A 21,728-nucleotide genomic window follows, 5' to 3' on the forward strand; every position below is an offset into this window, starting at 1 on the left:
AAAGCATTAAATACATATGATAAATGCAATACTGTATGCATTTATTTACATTAACGTACATACCTTTTCTCTATGAAGTTTTATTATTGTTTGCACTAACATAAATTGAAAGCTTGATAACTACATACAAACTTTTTGGAAAAAAACCCGTAAAAATAACGCTTTATATTAAGAAAAAAATGGGTTCCTTCTTAATGAAAAATATTTAACGGGGTTTGATTAAATGATTTTCCGCCTTATGCAGTTTTCTTGATCATGGAACAATACTGAGCACGTCTCCGCTTACGTGAATTAAATGCGCGATTTTAATGATATAGTTCTATGGGAATCACGTAATTGCCGTACACACAAAATTATTCTGCTCTACATACAAAAGGCCGTCTTACAATTTAGGTAAGTTTTCTATGGAAAATACTAGAAGACAAGTTATGGGAGTATATTAAACATATATTTATTATGTCTTATATAATTTTCGAAATTTTACATTAATAACAAAGTAATTATCGTAGATGTTTAACGACTAATCTGAAGATCATTTTGTAGCGTTTTGAATCATTCGTATTACCACAATATTATTATAATTACACAATAGCATTTGTGGAGACACTTAATAGGGGCTACATTCAGTGAAAAGTCAATACTATACACATGAATAAAATATTTTAAAACTTACCAAAACAGTTAACAAATACAGCTAAATTAAAACAAAGTTTGTCCTATAAGTTCAACTTTCGTTTTGCAATCAAACATTTCATTAATTACGAAAACACGAACAAAACTTGTAAATACACACGATAAATGAAAAAAATATATGCATTTATTCACACTAACGTACATACCTATACTTTGTGAAGTTTTAATATTTTCCGCATTAACATAAAATGACAGCTAGATAACTACAAAAACCTTAGGAAAAACCCATACAAAATAACGATCTATATTTAGAAAATTGGGTTTCCTTCTCACGACAAATATTAAACGGGTTTCGATTGAATTATTTTCCGCCTCTCGTAGGCTACTTGTAAATGAAAACATATGGGCCGTTTCTCCGTTTCAATGATTTGTATATGCGCAATTTTAACAGTTTGGAGCCATGATAATCACTTAATTACCACACTTACAAAACAAAAGTACTCGACATAAATGTACATGCACGAAAAGCAAAAGGCCGTTTTATTATTTAGCTTCGCTTTCTAGGAAAAAGATTAGAGGGAAAATTATGAAGGTCTCTGAATATGTATTTTAATTAGTTCTTCTATTTGTTCGAAACTTTGGAAACAACGCCATTATCTTAGCTATTTAACGAATTATCAATTATGTTAAGCTCGTTTTATAGCTATGTGGTTTTTCGTAGAACCGCATGGTCGAAATATTATTATCAATATACCATAGTATTATAGGAACTAACATACATATGTATCGAATATGAAAACTTACCAGAACAGTGATCAAATACAGCCGAATTTGAAAATATGTGTTTTACACCTTCAACTTTCGTTTGCAAAACAATATTTAGTTTCGATTTTAACAGCCAATGAAAAGACTAGTTTTATACCGTCGCAATACCTTGGTTTAAGACGGATCCTATTTCAAAGATAAACAAACGATTGCTTAAAGCCTTAATATTTGTTCACACGCACGAGTGCTTGCGTTTAAAGTAACATTTTAAAACAAAGACTATTCTAAAAGATTAAAATTCAAATTCAACACCTAGTATACAGCTGTGACAAATACCAAAGTATTCAGTATTTTGACAACAACTCTAAATAGTCATAATTATACGACATCAAACGTGTTTGTTTACACAAAATGCGTGATAATATTTTTTGTTGTAAGTGGAAGTTATTTTTGCTTTGAAAATGTTAATATAAGGTCTTCGAGATGCCGATTAATTTAACGTGCATAAAGAAGGTAATAATACGCACAGAAGCACCCTAATTTATAATACTCATTATACAGGCAATGAAAATACTGGAGTATACAGCACTTAGAACATATTAATAACATATTCGAATAGTATATACTTAATATTATATTTACTCCTTATTTATTTTAGCTCATTCATTTCATACATCATCACATGGAAGAATAATTGCCACATCAATACGATATTGTGAATTTCGCCGCTTGACTCAAGCCGTCATAGTTTTCCTATGTTTTAATTATTTCTTTCGTTTGGAGTCAGATAATATATGAACTCCATAAGATTGCGTTTTAAGCACCATTTGTGATTTTGATTTACATTACTTTTTTAGAAAAGTAGTTATGTACGTGCATACGATTTAGGATCCGCCCCACCCATAGAAACTGTGCCTTAGCCTTAGGTTTTGGATAAATGATTATTACTGTAGGGATATCATGTGTTGCCACAATGTTTCCCCTTAATGTTCAGTTTAAAGGCATATACAATCAATATATAGACTTAGGTAGGGGCTGCTGGGTTCATGAGACCGTCATCCATCCCCGGTACAAAGGGTCGGTAGTAATAAAACATATCTTGAAAAACGAGCATAAGAACATTTGAATTGCTTTTACGAAATTTCTCCTTGCAAAGTTATATATTTACATATAATTTGAAGTGAATTTGGCACTTTTCAAATAATTGTTAGCGTAATAAACACAAACGTGCTCATTGTGTGCGTTTGGAATACATTAATCTCCGTCGTCCATTCATCCGTGTGTCCGTTAACTTTGTCTTCCAATGACATATGCCCTGAGCCGCTTGCTGTACCATTACAGAACTTCACGGGAAGTTCCTTAGGTTGTGCTCTATGAATATTGGTCAAATCGTCCGAGTTCGTTGATAACTTTAGACAATAGGCAGAAACCACTCCCGCTGAACTACGTTACAATTAGATGTGCGTCTGTACGACAACGCGATACGGCATCATAACTACAACGGTTACGGCGTCATTCCACAGTTTGTTGACGATACGGGACGTTGTTAAACTAAATGATAATAACGGTCATTTTGAATTGTTTTTGTATGTGTAAGCCAATGTTTATTTAAACACGGATATTGTGTTCCTCTTTTACAGCTTGCCATGTAATTTATTCCTATGTTATCAATAAAATGGAAGTTTTACATACCTGTATAGACAACTCGTACAATCATTGGAATATAATTCAAAGTCTGACATTTAACAGATGAAAATGCAAACAAATGTAAGCAAGAACGAATATTGAATCATTCTTATCAAGATCTGTCTCAAAATTAACTGCATGTACGTGTAATGAGATACATTTTGATGAGTTGAAATGTTACGGCGTCTTACAGAGAGTGTTACAGTGCATTTACTACAACATGTTTAAGGTTACGGTATAGTATCGACGTTTACAAGAGGTTTCGGTAAATAACAAGTTCGGTAAATTGTATCTATATAGTAATTGTTGTGGAGGGTTCGGTAACATGGATCTTTATAGAGGTATACCTACAATGAGGTGTTAATGCCACCTATTATTGTCTTACATCAGGGGCATATATTTGCAAACTTGTGATAAATTTTTAATTGATTAATTAATGCAATACCTACAGTAAAGAATTTAGGGGCACGAATGAGCTACCACTGAATTTTTTAAAGGACTAATTTTAGGTACCAAACCAAAAAATGTAGATTGAATTTAAAATGTAACTTTATTGAAAGTAAAATTTACGATTTAAATAAATCAATACTTATTTTTTTAGAGATTTGGTGCATTTATTAAAAAAATAGTAATAATAAATGTTTATTTAAAGACTGAATTAATAGAAGATCTTCAATTTAGATTAATGCCTTTAACACATGTTCAAAGTCTTGTAAAATAGTGTAGTACTGATGTATTTATAAAAAAAACATAAACAAATATTAATGAATTTGCGATTCTAAGATTAATTCAGTCTTTAACTGTATATTTTTACTATTATTTTATCTAAAAATAAATGTACCAAATCGTAGAAAATTGTAATTATACTGATTGATTAAAAAACGCCATAAAGAAATACAAATTAATATTAGGCCACAATTAAAATATTGTTGGTTTGCCCTTTACCGACCCTAAATTTTACAGGTGGGTAGGTAGGTAGGAAAATTATTTTATTTTATTTGAGAAATTATATTTTTAATACACTAATAGTCTATGAATATTTAAAACACTTTTATTAAAGCACTGTTGCAGTGTACGAAGCCCTATGTAGCTTAACATTATCTTGTTTGCTGTTTCTTGCATATATTAATATCAAATGCATGCTTGTGTGTTATTACATCAAATATTTGTTCATTATATGATTTTAATTGCTCAAATGCATTTGTAATTATTTAACAGCCAGACAGCTTTTATTTTTAACTTAAACCTTTCCCTTAAATTGGGCTTAATTAGCATGCAACAAGCATTGAAGGAGTGTAGAAAGACAGCCCAAAGCCTTTAATGGAAAAATTCAGACGTGGCGAAAGACCATCACATTTTACAGGCCAGACTTGCCTACCAGGAGAAACAATTCACAGGCCTGTTGAAGTTTTTACAGGCCTCAATTTTAAGTGTTTGACCGGTTAGTGCATAGTCTCGGCATGGAAAAGTAAATTCATAAAAGTGCAAACTGAACATTATTATAAGCATTATTTCTTCTTGAATGCTCTGAGCTTTTATGAGTACATACGTACAGCTCAGAGGGTCAATAGCTGGGAGTTGTATTATTGCAACTAACAAAAGCATGAAAACTTGATTTGGGGAAATAAATTCTGGATCTGGATAGGTACGTTGAAGGACCTTTCGGTGTAGGCGCAACGGGGGAGAGGGTGGTTAGTCCCACTGTAGGACAGTGGGTGTTAGTTTCAGTTTGTGGATATACTAACGCTTTAAACATATATACTTGAGTGTTGTCGATGTATTTAGCTAAGAGACATTAATAAATTAAATAAGTTTACCTTTACATATCCATTTCACTAACATGCCATTACAGTAAACTGTTCAGTGTGGCAAACATAATAAAGCAGAATATGCACATGAATCTGATTAAACACAGATCCACTTGCATATAAATCAAATCATGTTTGTCTTTTATTTTGCATTTTCGACAAAAAAAATCCTGTAACTGTTAGATGTATTTTTCTTTGCGAGTAGACTGCATTCCAATTTTCAAACACTTCATCACTTGTTCTGTGACATTCAGTTCATACATTTGCAAAAAAAAGAGAGTTTTATTTGTATCTAAAACCTATGCTCAATCGTAGAATGACACGCTCTTTTCATTAATCGATACTAATTATATGATGTCCGTCGTAAATTCGATAGTTATTTGTTCTCGCTGAGCATCGTTATTTCTTTTAATTGTCGGCCATCTTGGATCACGTTAACAACATGTGTAAAACGAACGTAAACTCGTATATGTCCGACTACTTTCGCGAACCAATGGTTAAGTATGATGCAATCGCACATTCTCGGCCCTTTCCGTCAAACATCGGATAAGTTCCTCGAAGGAGATAGTATGAATACACATTTCGGAAGCGGTATTGTGGTCTACTTACGCGGGCCTACGCGAATCAAAATTACATAGTAAAAACAAACATGGCCGGTTTTGCGAGTTGTTTACATTTTGCAAAGATGAAAATGGGGATTTTCTATGCTCTGAAGCCAGAGCAAGTACAAACTCTACAGGAATTATGGACGCCATCGTTGTTATTGTTTTTGTTGTTGTAAAAGAATGGTATCACGTGGGCGGACTACTTTCAACCCGTATTTCTCCCGAGTCCGATTATAATAATCTGCGAGGGGTACCGAATGAAGTATGATGTCGTTCGGCCATTTTCACGGAACACCGCCGATCGCGATGCTGGTTATAGACGCTTGCATTACTGTCTATTCTGGGGCGTATGAAATTCCAACCATCGGAGCGACCTAGATCGGTCAGGGGCGATAATAATAGACAGGGATATAAATACGCGCATGAATAAATATTGCTTTCGGCTCTTTTATTATCGTCGAAAAAAACGAAAATAAAAAAAATAAGTTTTCAGAAATCGCAATAAAATTTTTTGGGTCGGGGGGTAAAAAGTGGGTCGGTCGGTAAAGGGCAAACAAACTCAATTTTAATTTAGGCCTTACCCAATTGAAGTCTTGCTTTAAAATGACCTTAATATGCTATTGAATTCCACACTTTCGATGTGTGAAATATTTTCTACATTCCTGTTAAATTCTTTACAGTAATTGAGGTAATTAGTACCCGTTGTTGTTGCAATCAATGGCGACCGCCATACTCACTTCCAAAATGGTACTATCGTGGAAAGAAATCTCCATGGTTGTAAATTTGACTTCCTGCAGACGCTGTAACGCTGTAAAGAAGACACCGTAACATGTCTTAGTCGTAAACGAAGATACCGTAACATGTACACGGAGTTGACATGCTACAACTTTTTTTTTGAAAACTGGGATAGAAATCACCAATAGAAGTATACACATGGGCATCATATGGTTGTAAATAATGAACTTAATAAGATCATTGAAAATAATCATCGTGACCGAAACTGCAAGCCAGAAACTACGAATTTATTGGATTTTCTATGTTTTGAGCTTGAACTTCTTTCTTTTATGATGATTTCACGCTAGAAAATGTCTCGATAACTTAGGTAGCGAGTAAAGAAACATTAATAAATGAAAATAAATGCCATATCACGTGTTACGTGCAAGTTTAAACAAAGAATGTACCCGTGTAAACGCGTGTGTATGTCTATAACTGTCAAGACGCTGTAACCGTTGTAGTTATGACGCCGTATCGCGTTGTCGTACAGACGCACCTCTCATTGTAACGTAGTTCAGCGGGAGTGGAAACAGCAAGGCCATAAGGCCATAACTTAAATATTTGGTATTTAACGTCGTTGTGAGATTCTGGACCAAGTGTGCGACCAAATTATGTCCTTTGAGTAATAACCGGCCTCGCCCAGTACATAAAAGGATAGAAGGGTGACTTTTTCACGACCTCAGTGGGTGTCCGTCAAGGATGTATGCTCTCCCACTTTCTGTTTAACTTTTCCCCTGAAAAGATAGTGCAGAAGACCATCCGAGACCAGCACACCTCTATCTTCATCGGTGGCAGACCTATCTCCAACTATTAAATGTGTCGTGTTCTGAGAAAACCGGGCATAAAGCATGTGCGTAAAGTGTCATCCCAGATTAGCCTGTGCAGTCTGCACAGGCTAATCTGGGACGACACTTTCCTCCTAAACTTGATTTTCGGTAAGGAGTGAATTCCTTGAAACTTTAAATACCATAAAAGCGGAAAGTGTCGTCCCTGATTAGCCTGTGCGGACTGCACAGGCTAATCTGGGATGACATTTTACGCACATGCATTAAGCCCAGTTTTCTCAGAAAAAGGCTCATATTTTCTAAATTTTACTTAATATCACTTCGACGATACAATTTACAAATGTAACCATGTGTCGTATGAACATATCCACAAACAATATTGGAGATTTTACAATAAAGTGTACATGTTTGATATACGTGGATGCATTTTGGACTGGTTTACAGCACAGGTTGTTAGCGTGTGGCTATGATATTTATTAGTGAAAACATCATTTTGAATGATAAATAATCATATTATAACGAAAAATTAACTTTTATGAAAAAAAAAATTCACTATCAAATATATATATAACAAGGTATGCAACTCAAAATCACCCCAAAACGGGGTTCTTTTGTTCGTTTTGTTGTAATGTTGTGTACGCTTCGACAGGCTTTTACAAACACATTCATGAAAAATCTGGTGTGTTCGTCAAATACCTTAGATGTTTATCTAAGCAATCTGATATATTTATCAAAACGTGTACATCCACTATATAACGTATATTCATCATATATTTGACGTATTCATGAAAGGCAACATAGATACTTGTAAAAAAATGATAAGATCTTCATAAAATTATTAAAGAAATCAATGACAATGGCGCACATTTACGCACACAGCCTACGAAATTCAACACATAACCCTATATTCAACAGAAGATCCAGAGCGGCCCAGACATCCCCGCGATCTACACGAAGCCTCCTAACAGCTCCTATAAGCTGCTAGAGAGCCACGAGTTCTACGTGAAGGGAGGTCGCCCCATACCGATAGCGGTGCCGCCGCCATGCCCACAGAACCGAACCAAGGCGGAAGTGTTCGAAGAGACAGAATACCTGCTAGTGGACGACAAGGCGATACGGGTAGGTTTGAGTAATAATCACACTGTGTTGGAATAATTACGTACCGGTACTCCATTTTAAAGTCGGAGTGGATATGGTGTCCGCCATGGGACCGGAAGATCAAGGGTTCATTTCCCAATCTGGGAGCATTGTTAAGATCCCACCGAAGACACCAGGAACTGGTTCTACCCAGAAAACGGACTCGAGAGCGTTTCATAAGCCTATGACTTCAAATGTAATCGAGCTGAATAAATATGAGCCGAGTTCTGAGAAAACTGGGCTTAATGAATATGCGTACAGTGTCGTCCCAGATTAGCATGTGCAGTCCGCACAGGCTAATCAGGGACGAGACTTTCCGCCTTAATTGGATTTTTGCTAAGAAGATACTTCATTTAAACGAAAAATGTCATAAAAGCGGAAAGTGTCGTCCCTGATTAGCCTGTGTGGACTGCACAGGCTAATCTGGGACGACACTGTACGCACATGCATTATGCCAAGTTTTCTCAGAACGCGACTCATATGTTTAAACTAACTTACCATTCCAATTGGCAATCTTTGTTTTGATTGATTGTTTCTTGATGTAGATATACTTTGAAATAACTCATTCGCTCGAAAATCTGGAATATTTTTTCATGCAAGTCAATTGCATTGCTTCTTATTTGAAACTGTGTGTTGTTTGATTCGTTTTGTAATGGAAAAACAAAATGTATGTTGCTTTTTTATTGCAAAGTGATGTCGCGTACAATACGAATAGTATTTCATCAACGAAGAGTTGCATTCTGTGTGAATCGCGCTACATCATTATTCCCACGCTCCGAGCTTGAGCGGGGGATTATGTGGTTATCTCCACAATCCGTCCGTCCTGGCCACTATCTCCTCCTACACTTTTAGCACTAGAACCTTGAAACTTCAACACATGGTAGCTATGAGCATATGTGCGACAGTGCACTATTTGGAAGTTTGATCTGACCCCTGGGTCAAAAGCTGCGGCGTGGGGATACGCGTCGGCCGCGGCCGCGGCATTTCTAGTTCCAAATTGAATCGTGTTAACATAGTAATATTTTTACTTTATATTTAATATACTTTGCAATCCAGTGTCATGCACTTTCAAAGCCGTGAAAGCAATGACCTTTTTTACAATATTAAATATTCATCCTTATGCGTAAACCGAGTCCGTACAATATGCAGATGCTACATATTGGCCGCAGTGCAAACTGCGCATGACCAGGACGGCATTCGGTTTCATTCAAAATCGGGTCCGGTAGGCGACCCCATTCCCAATCGAAAAAAAGTATATATTTTCCCGAATGGGAGCTAAAATTCCAAATGAAAGGATTCAAAAAAATTTTTTTTTTAGATCTCAATATTTTGTTCAACTCCCATCCATATAAGTTCAACCTTAGTAAATCTTATACTGAAAACACTTGTATTCTCAATTTTTAAGCATTTTTAGCAAAACAACAACATCACTAATATCCCCATTTTAGTCAAAACGCCGCAAAGTTTCCTAATTCAAAGGGACCCAGCCCCATTCCCAAAATGGTGAAAAAAACACTGATAACTTTCATCAAAAATGCTATTTTCTTGTACCTATATGGTCGCATGCTTCTCTGTTTCTTTCAGGTGCCCATGACCGTGCTGAGCAAGCCTGTAGAAGGTCTCGTGGAGTACCTGACCGAAGGATACGAGGACGAGATCTCCAGGGTATGCGCGTGCAACTCCTTCGGAGGATGTTTGTTTTGTAATTGTTGACATATAAATGCGCGTTCTTATCCTCTGTTTAGGGGATGTTGTTTTGTTAATGTTGACGTTGTAGTGCGCTCGCAGGTCATCTTTCCGCCAGATGTTTTTGTTGTTATTGTTGACCTAAGTATGCACGCTTAAGTCATCTGACCGGAGTATGTTGTTTTGGATTTGATGACGTTTATCTTTGATTTATGTCGTATTGTAACATAAAGCGGTGTTATACAAAGTATTGGTGACATCCGTCCTCTCGAGACACGTATGTCACTTTAAACTGTTCAAGTGTAAAAACACTCGTCCACAGAGCAGTTAAGTTGCCTTAATTCGAGCCACTCATGATACAAATGACAACTGGTGCGACTGAACACTTAAAATGGGTAAGTTATTGTTTACAAATGAAGCTGGTTTTCTCACGTTTTAAAGACAGAACATAAGTGATAATTTACTTTTTTATGACTGCATGCTGGTTGAAGACGCAAATATGCATGGATGTTTGTTTAGATATTACTGTTTATTTCTGGCCAACGATTAACCACTTTTGGTTGTGACGGCATAAATTATTTGCGCCACGCTCTGGAAAAACAGGGCTTAATTCTTAGCGTTAATTGTCATCCCAAAATAGCCTGTGCAGTCCGCACCGGCTAATCAGAGAAGGCACTTTACTCCTAGACTGGATCTTCGTTTATAAGAGACCTTAAAACCAAAATGTCCATATAGCGTATTGGGTTGTCCGTAATTAGCCTGTGCGTACTGACGCACATTGCATATGCATTTAACATAATTATCCCAGAAAGAGGCTCATTAATTATGTTGCAGGTGCGGGTTCTGTTCCGATGGCTGACGAACCAGCCGATCCACCGGATGCAGTCGTTACAGACTAAACCGAAGAACAGCCAGTCGGCGCTCTACTTCTTGTGGATGCTTCGCACGAAGAAACAGAGATACTCGAAGTTCTTCAGTCTGCTGTGCAGGTAAGGAAGACTTTATTCCTCGAATTGTAACTCCTCCTAGCGGTTAACCCATTTATGCTTAGTGGATTCTTCCATCCTTCTAAATTGGATCAATGTATTTCCAAAATTAGGGATGTCTAGTATATTTATTTCTATATTTAGAATATTTCTTACAGAAATTCCTTTAAGCAAACAGCGCAGACCCTGATGAGACGCCGCATCATGCGGCGTCTCATTTGGGTCTACTCTGTTTGCCAAGGCCTTTTTTGTAGACGCCAGGCATAAATGGGTTAACTCACCTATAAGTTAATGGAAAACTGCTCTTTACGGTTATACCTTTTCTATAGGTGTATTGTGAACTCCTCCCTGTACAATTCCCCCCTCTTTATGTTAATAAATGGTATATTCTTTTTTTTGATTTTGTAAACATATCAAAATAATCATGTTCAAATTAGAACACCTGAGTACGATTTGCAATTATGCTTTACCATCCATAGGAACACTTGAGTTCGATGTGCAATTATGCTTTACCGTACACACATTGACATATGAATATATAACTGTGTGGTGTCGTAGGTGGGTTATTGGAATGCCTTTCGTCAATTCGTCTCAATTCATCCGTTATATTTTTTATTCGATCGATATCTCCTTTACCCTTTTTGGTTCAATTATTTTGGAAATTGAGCCGATGAGCGCAAGGCAATGGCCTTTTTGAACGATTTTTCGCAAAACCTGGTTCAAATGTTTCTAGGTCATTGAAACCATATGGCCTTGTACAATTATCGAGGTCATGGTCACTCGTGTTAATGTGTTGAGCCTCCATTAATGTGTCCACTTAATAAACCATGCACAATAAGAAGGGGTTTCCTTTACTTTGTGTTTCTCTTTCATATAATTGAGACCCTTCTGCAGAAGGATAACGCTAGTCTTGACCTCTCGAGGTCGATGTCTCACATCAAGGTTGAAAGTGTTGGCCTTGAATTTCCTCTCCGTTTTATATTCTCTTACCTGTTAAGAACAAACGTTTCTCCATCGTTTATCACACTGTGACCAAGTGCAGAATGCATGAAGCAATCATGCCACCTCAGTGCCAAAGGCACAACATCACAGTTGAATGTTTAAAATCATCACGGTGTTGATATAGCTGTCAGTTGGACTGCTTTTTTAAACATGGAAGCATTGATGTCTTTATGTAATACTAAAATATCTCGCCGTAAGGATATCGATATACAGTTGACATGGGGAGACCCTGAGTTCATTTAGCTGTCCGTTTAGCGTTGTGGTTGGTGCACGCACTAACAGGTGGTTCGCGTGTGGTTATGATATGAATAAGTTAAAACTTAATTTTGAATGAAAAATTATCAAATTATAACGAAAAATCTACTTATCTGAAAAAATATAACTATCAAATATATACTAATATATACATTTTACTAATTAATATCATAGTCACACGCTAACCACCTGTGCACGCGCTTATCAATCCCAACTCCCGCCGCATGTGAGCTTCGTTGGTGGTCACCATACCGGATAGGTTGGGATTCCCACGTGTACTCCGGCTTTTCCCCTATAACACAAGAACACACAAAAATGAAATATCTTTTAGTAAAAAATGAACAACTGGAAATTTCAGCTATATTTTTAATTCGCCCCACCTTTTGTGAGTCTTGTAAAATCATTAAGTAGGAGTCTTGAATGCAGCCTTTTGCGCGGAAGTATTTTAAAAATCTCTGAAATATGCGCGCGACTATAATTTATTGGGGGCAAACAAGCATAGAAGTATTCATCTTACGTAGGCAAGATCACGTGCCCTTGCTTCCGATGCGGAGTCGAATATGCAATCAAAACACTTCGTTCATCTCCAGAGTCTCCGTAAATAAAAAGCCGGTTGGGTCCAGAATGACGAATATGAATGATACAGTGTATTTTCTTTATGGCTGCTATGAGTTAATCTCTTCAACGTGAAATTAATTGTATTGGGTCCATGTATTTTTCAGATACGCCGGTATATACACTGTCACTGTACACGGTGCTGTCAAAGGTAGGAAATTTTTTACTGTTCCTTTCATTTGATTCGCCTTGTTATATGTGTAATTTCGTATACAAATGCGCATTTCATATCTTTGTTTTCATTTATTCTTAAATTAGATGGAAATACAAACACGACTGCGCCATTAACATAACAACTTGCTTCTTAACATATATACGACTTATATAAACAATATCGAACGCTCACGCATTTTGTTACTTAAAGGTTTAATAATTCCAAGTTGATAGCAGTCAATGTGTACCTTTATTTGTGCCGGTTATTAATGAACTCACAGCGCCTACTCTCTTCCGTGTTAAGGAATCCATTTTCCACTTAAGTCAGATTGCTTACTTACTATTGCGCCATGGGCCATTGTCGGCTCAGGTACTACTTAAAAGTACACCGGGTACTCTTAAGTAAAGTTAAGTGTACCCCTGATTCGAAAAATACGCTAAAAGGCAACCGACCATACTCCTGTGTACTGTTTAGTATATTTTCCGTACCTAGGGTACTTAGTAGTATACTGTGAAGTACCGTGGTACTTCAAGTAGTACCTGTACCGACAATGATCAATCAAACTATTGCCAGGTATCCACTATCAGATAGGCGATAAGATGGACCTCCAGAAACACTACGGCGAGTGGAACGCCGTCTGCGTGGACCGCGAGTGGCGCTTGGTGGACGCTCTGTGGGGCGCGTGCAGTGAGAAGGATCCGGGCGACGGCAGGGGACGCTTCACGTGCGACGAACGTTTCTTCTTCACCGACCCCAAGGACCTCCTGTTCACGCATTTCGCGGACAGCCCGAAGTGGCAACTTCTGGACTCGCCGCGTCACATCGAGGATTTCGAGGAGAGCGCGTGCCTGAAGAACCGGTTCTTCGAGCTAAGCATGCAGGTACTGTCGCATCCGGTGAGCGAGATAGAGGCGATAGACGGGGAGGTAGAGGTCTTGTTCGGTGTTAAGCCAAAACCAGGACAGGAGCAGAAGTTCAATTGCTACATTTCGCACTTCGATAGACCGGATTCCAAGCGGTATCTAACGAAAGGCTCGAACACGAGCGTGCCGATATTCATACATAAGCTCACGGACAGCTCGATCTCCGTAAAGGTCCGTTTTCCGGAAAGCGGAATTTTCCGAATGGAGATCGTCGGGAAGGAAATTTCCAAAGGCAGTCGGTACAAGGAGTACGACTGGGTGGCGATTTACAAGGTCGTCGTGGAGGAGGCGGCAGACCGAGGATTCCCGAAGATGGACCCGATAGGCTGGGGACCGGGGAAGGAAATACAACTGATTGGACTTGCGCCGTTCAACTACACCAGCGGGTTAGTGATCGCAAAGAGCGTTCAGACGAAACTACGGTTCAAGATAGTTGACACCACCCTGGTCCAGAACATGAAATTCTTTTTTAAGATGGCGTCCACGTATGACAATGACTATAACGTGAGTGCCTTAAGTGACAAATTCGAGGTGGATATGAATATCATGACGTTTTTCATCGAGGCACCGCCTTTTGGGGAATACACATTAAAGATGTACGCGAGAAACGTGCGCGGTAACAATATTCCTATGGAACAAAGGCGCGAAATTAACGTCTGCAACTACTTATTGATCAGCGACGTCCAACAGCGTGAGGAACCACTTGGAATTCTGATGGAAAAGACGGAAATCGAAGACACTCCAGAAATGCCGAGAAAGGTTCAAGAGCCGCGTCGGTTAGAAGAGCCGCCGCCCATGCAAAGGCCATCGGATGCCGCGGAATCGGTCGTTAGTGCGTCGAATGTTATCATGGACTCGAATTCGCATAAGGCGGATAGTATGCGTGGTTCGCCGGAAGTGGAAAAAGACCCTGGTCCACCGGATCACGTTACTAAGGTGATAATATCGGAACCGAAATCACCTAAGCAGTCGTTTGTAAGAGTAGACGGCGACTTACAAGAGATACCGGAAATTCCTCTGAGCGTCATTCAGCCCGTAAAACCGGACGTCGAACGTCCCCGCGAGAAAAGGGAGCTAAAAGTTGTTTCCAGCAATAAAGTTGTTCCCCTGAAAAGCACGGGAGGGATTGACGGAAGCATCATGCTGGTTGCTGACGAAGATAAACCAACTCGACCGAAAACCGGTCTGCGTCGGGCAAGATCCTCCGACGATACGAAATTCTTCACCTCTGTGGCAAAGGTCAAAGGTCAAGTAGCCACCGGATACTGAAAGGTCCTGGTCGCGGAGACTTTTCGAAAGGAGATTTATACCAAAAATGTACAATATTTATAATACAGTTAGTTTCGCTTCCGCATTGGAAAAACGTATATGTTACAAATAAATAGATAATTGACTAAATCATCAAGACCCGTAAGTGAACCGCGAGTGAACCGTGAGTGAACCGTAAGTGGCCAGAAAGGAAATGTTGAAAGCAGACATTATTGTGCTGGTACTTTATGTCATGTTTTAATTTTCAGAGTTTGTACAAACTATTTTTGACCTGAACAGTAATGTTCAGGTTTGTCAGTAAATTAAAACAACCATATTTAGTGATTTACCATAAATAAAAGAGCGTCCTCAATTCAAACTGCGATTCTGTATAAAATAGAACCATTGATAGTAAACCAAAATTTTTAAATCGCATACTCTTTCAGATGTCATTAGAAATGTCTTAATTTTTTTTTTTAATTTTAAGGTGGACCATTAGATGTTATACACCGGTCATAAACAATGCAACGTTGCTAACCGTGTCTGTCGATTAATGTTTTTTTTGTTATTTCTGTGTTTATCCTCATGTTAAGAAGTTATGTTGACGTTTTTGCTTATTAAAAAGAATAAGTACGTGAATTTTCATACAAAAAAACCAAAGTTTTCACTATTGATTTTTTACATGTTCTTTCATATAGCAGTAACTTCGCCGGAAGCCTTGCCTCTCTATAGTGTTTTGCACCGATTATTATTGAAATATCCTGACGTTATTATGTGCGAAATAATGTTATGCCAACAAAGATACGTTACGTATCCTATACAGTCATTAATTGGAAAGTTTCGTCTTAAAAATGCCGATTGAAAATGTTTATTATTAGTGAATTGTCTACATACACGGAATGTTAACATAATGTGCCGATGTAAATTAGCTTAGATGACAGTTTGTTCCGCCCATTCAATGAAGTTGTGACATTTTCTTGAATGTGTTGTTGTAAATAAAATGGCCAAACGAACGTCGATGTCATTGCATTTTAATCTGATTGGGCTGCACTTCACAGTTGAATGTTCAATGAACTTTGTACAGAGATCAAGAAATTCTGAACTCGCCCTAGTAAACTCGACATTATTGTCGATATATTTTGACCGCCGTGATCGAGACATTTCGAATTCCATTATAAAGGCATTCGGACATCATGGTCACTGATCAGTATTTTGGTAATTGACCAAAAGACAGTTGAATCAAGTAGTAAAGGAAGGAAATGTTCGCCACTCCATTCATATTGTTCAATCTCATTCTAATATTGCTTATTGACAACTCATGTTGGTATATGACAACTGTATATTGCATTGTGCTATTCGTCACAACCATACTGCAACGTCCGAACCCCTTTGTGCTTCTGTACATTACTTGGTTGAAAAATACTTGTGGCTTTAAAACATCTGTATTTACTTACAAAAAAATAATTTACCTATTCTTGCGAGTGAATGAAAAACGCTTCAATTTAGCGTCATGCTAATTCGAGTTCTTTAGGCTTTATAACTGGTACATTACAACTTTACACTGGTAATAACGTATATTAATTAGTAGTTCTGGTTGACGCTTATAAATGGACAGTTAAACAAGACGAAAGCAATATGCCCATAAGTACTAACCAAACACGCACAAACAGGAACAAAACATGGATGGCGATGGCGACAATGCGATAGTACGATGGTGACAATGCGACAACACGATAGTACGATGGCGACAATGCGATAGTACGAAGGCGACAGTGCGACAATACGATGGCGTCAGTGCAATAGTACGATGGCGACAATGCGATAATACGATGACGACAGTGTGACAATACGATGGCGACAGAGCATTAGTACGATGGCGACAATGCGATAATACGATGACGACAGTGCGACAATACGATGGCGACAGTGAGATAGTACGATGGCGACAATGCGATAATACGATGACGACAGTACGACAACGCGATAGTACGATGGCGACAATGCGATAGTACGATGGCGACCATGCGATGATACGATGGCGACAGTACGATATGACCATCGCATTGTCGCCATCGTACTATCGCGTGGTCGCATTGTCGCCATCGTACTATCGCATTGTCGCCATGGTACTATCGCACTATCGCCCTCTAGATTTTAATGTGCAACCACGATGGCCCTTACGGTATTCCGTATAAAACAGTGCAATATTAAATTCAAATTTACATGTTGTCAGGGTGCAGAATCAACGGGGTTTACAACACGGGCTGGACAAAATGAAAACACACCTTTAAGAACGTTATTTTTGCAAACATCTCAAGTTATTTAAATATGTTTGCAAAAAAACTTGAGTGCATAAAAGACAGCTTTTCTTGCAGTTTGTGCCGATAATTTAAATATATTTATATTTTAATAATTTATTATTGAATATGTCTGAAATCGGTGCCAACAAATAACGTTGCGTACAGCATAACCTTATATATGAATGCTATAAACAAGGCATTTTTGGCCAAGCATAAAGGCTTGTTAAATAAAGTAATTCTGGTGTTTTTCATATTTCCATAAGCCGCATAAAAAATGTTTTATGCACTAGTTGAAATTCTTAAGAAAAAATGTTTTAAAAAGTTAATGAAAAAAAAACACCCCACTTACCGATGTGTTTACATTCATTTGTGAACACAATAAAGTGACGGGATTCTGCACCCTGGTTGTAATATTGTGCAATTGATGGTTTTGAAACGGCGAATCTGTCAATTACCATTGAGGATTACCACAAAGTTTCTTTTTTTTAATCATTTGATTATTTCGTCGATTCATGGTCATCCGCTGGAAATAAATCGAAAAATATCACAAGAGAGAGCTTTCTCTCGTTCTGTTTAATAACTAAATTTAAATTTGGATTGAGAAATATACCTTACGATATAGCTTTCTCTCGTGCCGTTGTTTACTACATGTATTATTAAGATTGTGATATAATTAGGTTTTAATTTATGGCAAATGTACGGGCACTTAATTGCATGCGTAACTTTCCCCCGCGCGGAGTCACCGTATAATGATTAGGGCCATGAAGTACCAAACGTTCATTGTCGTTTCACTCACATACATGTATTCACCATAGTCATTCATTCATTCATTCATTCATTCATTTATCAAATGTGAAATAGTGGCAAACGTCGGAAGCGAAAAGGACTTTCATTCTTGAAATGATCGAAGGGTCTCGTTGAAACTGCGGACCGGAATGCCATGCGAGTTTTGATATCTCAAGACACGCGCTTTTTATTGAATCTTGTGGTGTTTGCGCGGCCGCTGCAGGTTTGTCACGATTTTGCAATTTCGAAGATCGCATCTGTGCATGGCAATCATGCAATTAATGTTCATATACCATGGTTCAAACAGAAATCTCAAACCTAAATTCAAGCACTTTTCAAGGACTTTTCAAGGCCAAATTTTCATTTTCAAGGCCGAGAACCGTGCGTTAGTTTCCTTTAAAAACTGCATTTTCAAACCAGATTAACATAGTAAATATCTTTTTTTTTATTTGCTCAAACACATTACACTTATTCCACAATAACTCATACATGTTATTTCTAGTTATTACATAGAAATACAGGTTATCCATCCATAACTCAATGAGTCTCACATATGTACAGTACAGCCAACGCGGCACAAACATAATCCGCGGCTACACCACGGCCAGATTATTAGTACGCGGCCGCCGAATCGTGTGTTCACGCCGCGTATCGCCGTGGCAGTCGGCATCGATCCGCGCAACGACGCAGAGTCTGTATTAACCTCGCGTACTTTTGCGGAGTTAATCCGCCGCATACGTACGCGGCGGATCGAGTGAAAAGTTATCCACCTACATGTACATACATGTATGGGAAGCGTAGAATAAATTACACGCAACTGTTAATGTTTCGTTCGATTATCATTATTAAATTTGTAATCCGTAACACACTTCCGAATTTTAATGCTAACACGAACTTTAGCAAATTCTAGCGTCAAATAAACAGTGCTAAAATACCATTTGTTTCATAAAAAGCGCGCGAAAATTATGCAGACATGTAGAACGTCGTTTGGAAAGTTTGGGTGTATTTTGTGTTGTATAAATACATGAACATCACATCACGCGTAAATCGCGTGTTCAGTTGAAAAAAAAAGCCCCGATTAGACGTTATTTCATCATCTCTATAAATAGTACACATGCCAAAATGTATTTGATACTTAAGGAAATATCGAGAATGTTTGTGTATCGTAAATATTTACCAGCATTTGCTTTAAAAACTGGAATATACAGAATTATCGGGTAATTAGTAGCGATATTAACTGTATAATATGAACAAAATAAAACGTGTTTACATACACATATTCAAACAATAGTTATAATAAGCTGATAATTAACAAAACAACAAATACGTCCTCACCGTCTTGATTATTGATGTGGCTTCAAACAGCTAATTTTCTCAGCTTAAATATAATAGCAAAATCAACATGCAATTAATTTATAAATCCACCATATGCTGGAGCCTTGATCACTTGTATGTGCGAAAACATAATTACGTGACATTGTTTATGTGTGAAATACATACACTACGGGCGGGAAACAAACTTAATTGGCCAGACACATTAACTATGCTTACATGTTTATGCTAATACACTCCGCGCACAATAAATTTATTATGATTTTAATTATTATTATAATTGTTCTTTCAAAATTTGTTTACTACATGTAACTAAAAATTTTGAAAAGATTTTTTATTTCATGATGCGCATCGACTCGGCATCATGTCGCGGATCGCGGCATGCCTCGGCGGACAGATGCGAAGTTTCGCAGCGAAATGCGACTTGCCGCCGCATACTGACGCGGCATCGACTCATTTCGCCTTGCCGCCGCGGATCGCGAAATACGTTTGTTCCGCATTGGCTGTACTGTATTTACTTTTAAAAGTTATTACATACAAACACATTGTCTTTTTCCATGCTCACATCAAGCAGACTAGTTCATTACATTTAAACAGCAGTCAGTTACTATAACATTTTGTCTTTAACAGAATTAATTTCCTTTTCCAGTTCTTCCAGCTCTCTCCTCTTATTCAGTTAACCACCCTGGTTTGAAAGGACACTTCCCCATCCCTGCGTTTTTACTCGCAAAAATTGACCACAATGGAGAACCTCTGACGTAGTACACATAATCTGTGACGTGTACACATAACGTTTCGTACTAAATAGTGTACAAAACTTATATTTCGTATTCAACTTTTTTGCGCGAAGGAATTTATGATAAATTTTCATTATATTTCCCTTAAGAACGATTTAAGTAAAATAATTAAAGCGATGATAAAAGTAATTTTGAGCATAAAAAAAAACATTTTCAAGGCTTTTTTACATGAAATAAGCACTTTTCAAGCACTTTTTCAAGGCCAACCTTTGTTCAAGGGCTTTTCAAGCCTTGGACTCGTTTTCAAGCACTTTTCAAGCCCTGTGCGAACCCTGTATACGTATCGTGAACCCACTTGAATGTAAAAATGTAAACACGCTTGGCTAACATATATTAAGTCATGACAAGATCGACGCGGAAATAAAATAAGAACGGTATCTAACTTTGCAACAGATTAAAACATCAAATTTGATTGTGTGTCGAGTTCCTTTTGTAACTTCGACGTCAACAATGTAGACAATCTCTACGCAGAATTGTCGTTCCTTGCTCTCACATACAATCTCTGCCACCACAAGAAAATCCTTCCAGGTTGGTAGGATATCTTTTTTTCAATTATTATAATATCAAAAGAAGTATCATTTTCTTTTATATTTTGAAAATCGTGTTTAAGTTTAGGTTCATAATAAAAACATTTACCTAAATAAAAAAAAGTAAAGATACCAAAGGTAAAATTGTTGTACCACGTCGCTAGGCTATCATCACGTGGTTGGTTACGATGGCGGGGATTTGATCCAGCCATGCTGATTCCAGTCAAATCTCTGCGCGAAGGTTGCAATGTAGAGTACCAGCCTGTGGACCACACGATGGTTGGCATAGCAACTATAATGCATACGCTTATGTGTTGTTTGATCTCGGATCTGATTGTCGAAACAATCATGCATGGACGCCAGACGGCAACAGCACTTTTTGTTTTCAAAATCCCGCAGTAAGCTTTTCATCATAAAATAAATGCCAAAAAGCTGTTTCCGACAACTAAGGGGCTTTATCATCATTCAGTTTTACTAGTTCACATTTTAAAAAATTTGGAATTTAGCAATAAGCAGTTTTCTTATGGCATTCGTCTTGAGGCTCGAATAATATAGAAATTAGTATTGCGCGTCGAGCAACGATAGCTGACTTTCTATAGCTGAAATAAAACAACAACATACGTGAATATCCGAATTATCCGAATATTCTAGTCACAAATAACAATGACGGAGACACATAACGCAGGCGCGATTTCCGGTACGGGATTTCAGTTTCAATCAACCCTCCAATACCATTTTGGACTGGTATTTGCTGTCTATGGACGATTTTAACCTTATATAAACTATGTTTTTATATATGAATTCGTGATTATTTTGAAGTTCCTGCAGTCCTTCCACGCCTAATGGTGCATTATGCGAGGACGTAGAGTTTTCCCGGACAGCAGTCTTAATGAATGAACTAACTGCCCTTACTAAATTCGCGTG

General features: G+C 37.7%; 2 protein-coding genes across 5 annotated transcripts in view; one reads left to right on the forward strand and one right to left on the reverse strand.

Moving 5' to 3' along the window:
* The window catches only part of LOC127882221 (E3 ubiquitin-protein ligase MIB2-like), a 25,002-nt gene extending 23,469 nt beyond the window's left edge, over positions 1-1,533 (reverse strand). Inside the window, exon 1 of one of the 4 annotated variants that reach the window (XM_052430738.1) lies at positions 1,438-1,533. The gene's annotated coding sequence lies outside the window, so the exon portion shown is untranslated. Of the gene's footprint in view, positions 1-673; positions 786-839; positions 919-1,437 lie in introns of those variants that run through there. The other 3 variants (XM_052430741.1, XM_052430739.1, XM_052430740.1) reach the window with 3 other exon arrangements.
* Positions 1-15,974, forward strand: part of LOC127882223 (lim and transglutaminase domain protein ltd-1-like) — a 20,949-nt gene extending 4,975 nt beyond the window's left edge. The window contains exons 2-6 of the mRNA XM_052430742.1: positions 7,972-8,175; positions 9,778-9,858; positions 10,714-10,868; positions 12,845-12,888; positions 13,465-15,974. Coding sequence (XP_052286702.1) covers positions 9,784-9,858; positions 10,714-10,868; positions 12,845-12,888; positions 13,465-15,083 — 1,893 coding nt within the window. The 5' untranslated portion in view covers positions 7,972-8,175; positions 9,778-9,783 and the 3' untranslated portion in view covers positions 15,084-15,974. The remainder of the gene's footprint in view (positions 1-7,971; positions 8,176-9,777; positions 9,859-10,713; positions 10,869-12,844; positions 12,889-13,464) is intronic.
* Positions 15,975-21,728: the final 5,754 nt, after the last annotated feature.

This window comes from Dreissena polymorpha, chromosome 5 (assembly GCF_020536995.1).
Source record: "Dreissena polymorpha isolate Duluth1 chromosome 5, UMN_Dpol_1.0, whole genome shotgun sequence".
Lineage (NCBI taxonomy): Eukaryota > Metazoa > Mollusca > Bivalvia > Myida > Dreissenidae > Dreissena > Dreissena polymorpha.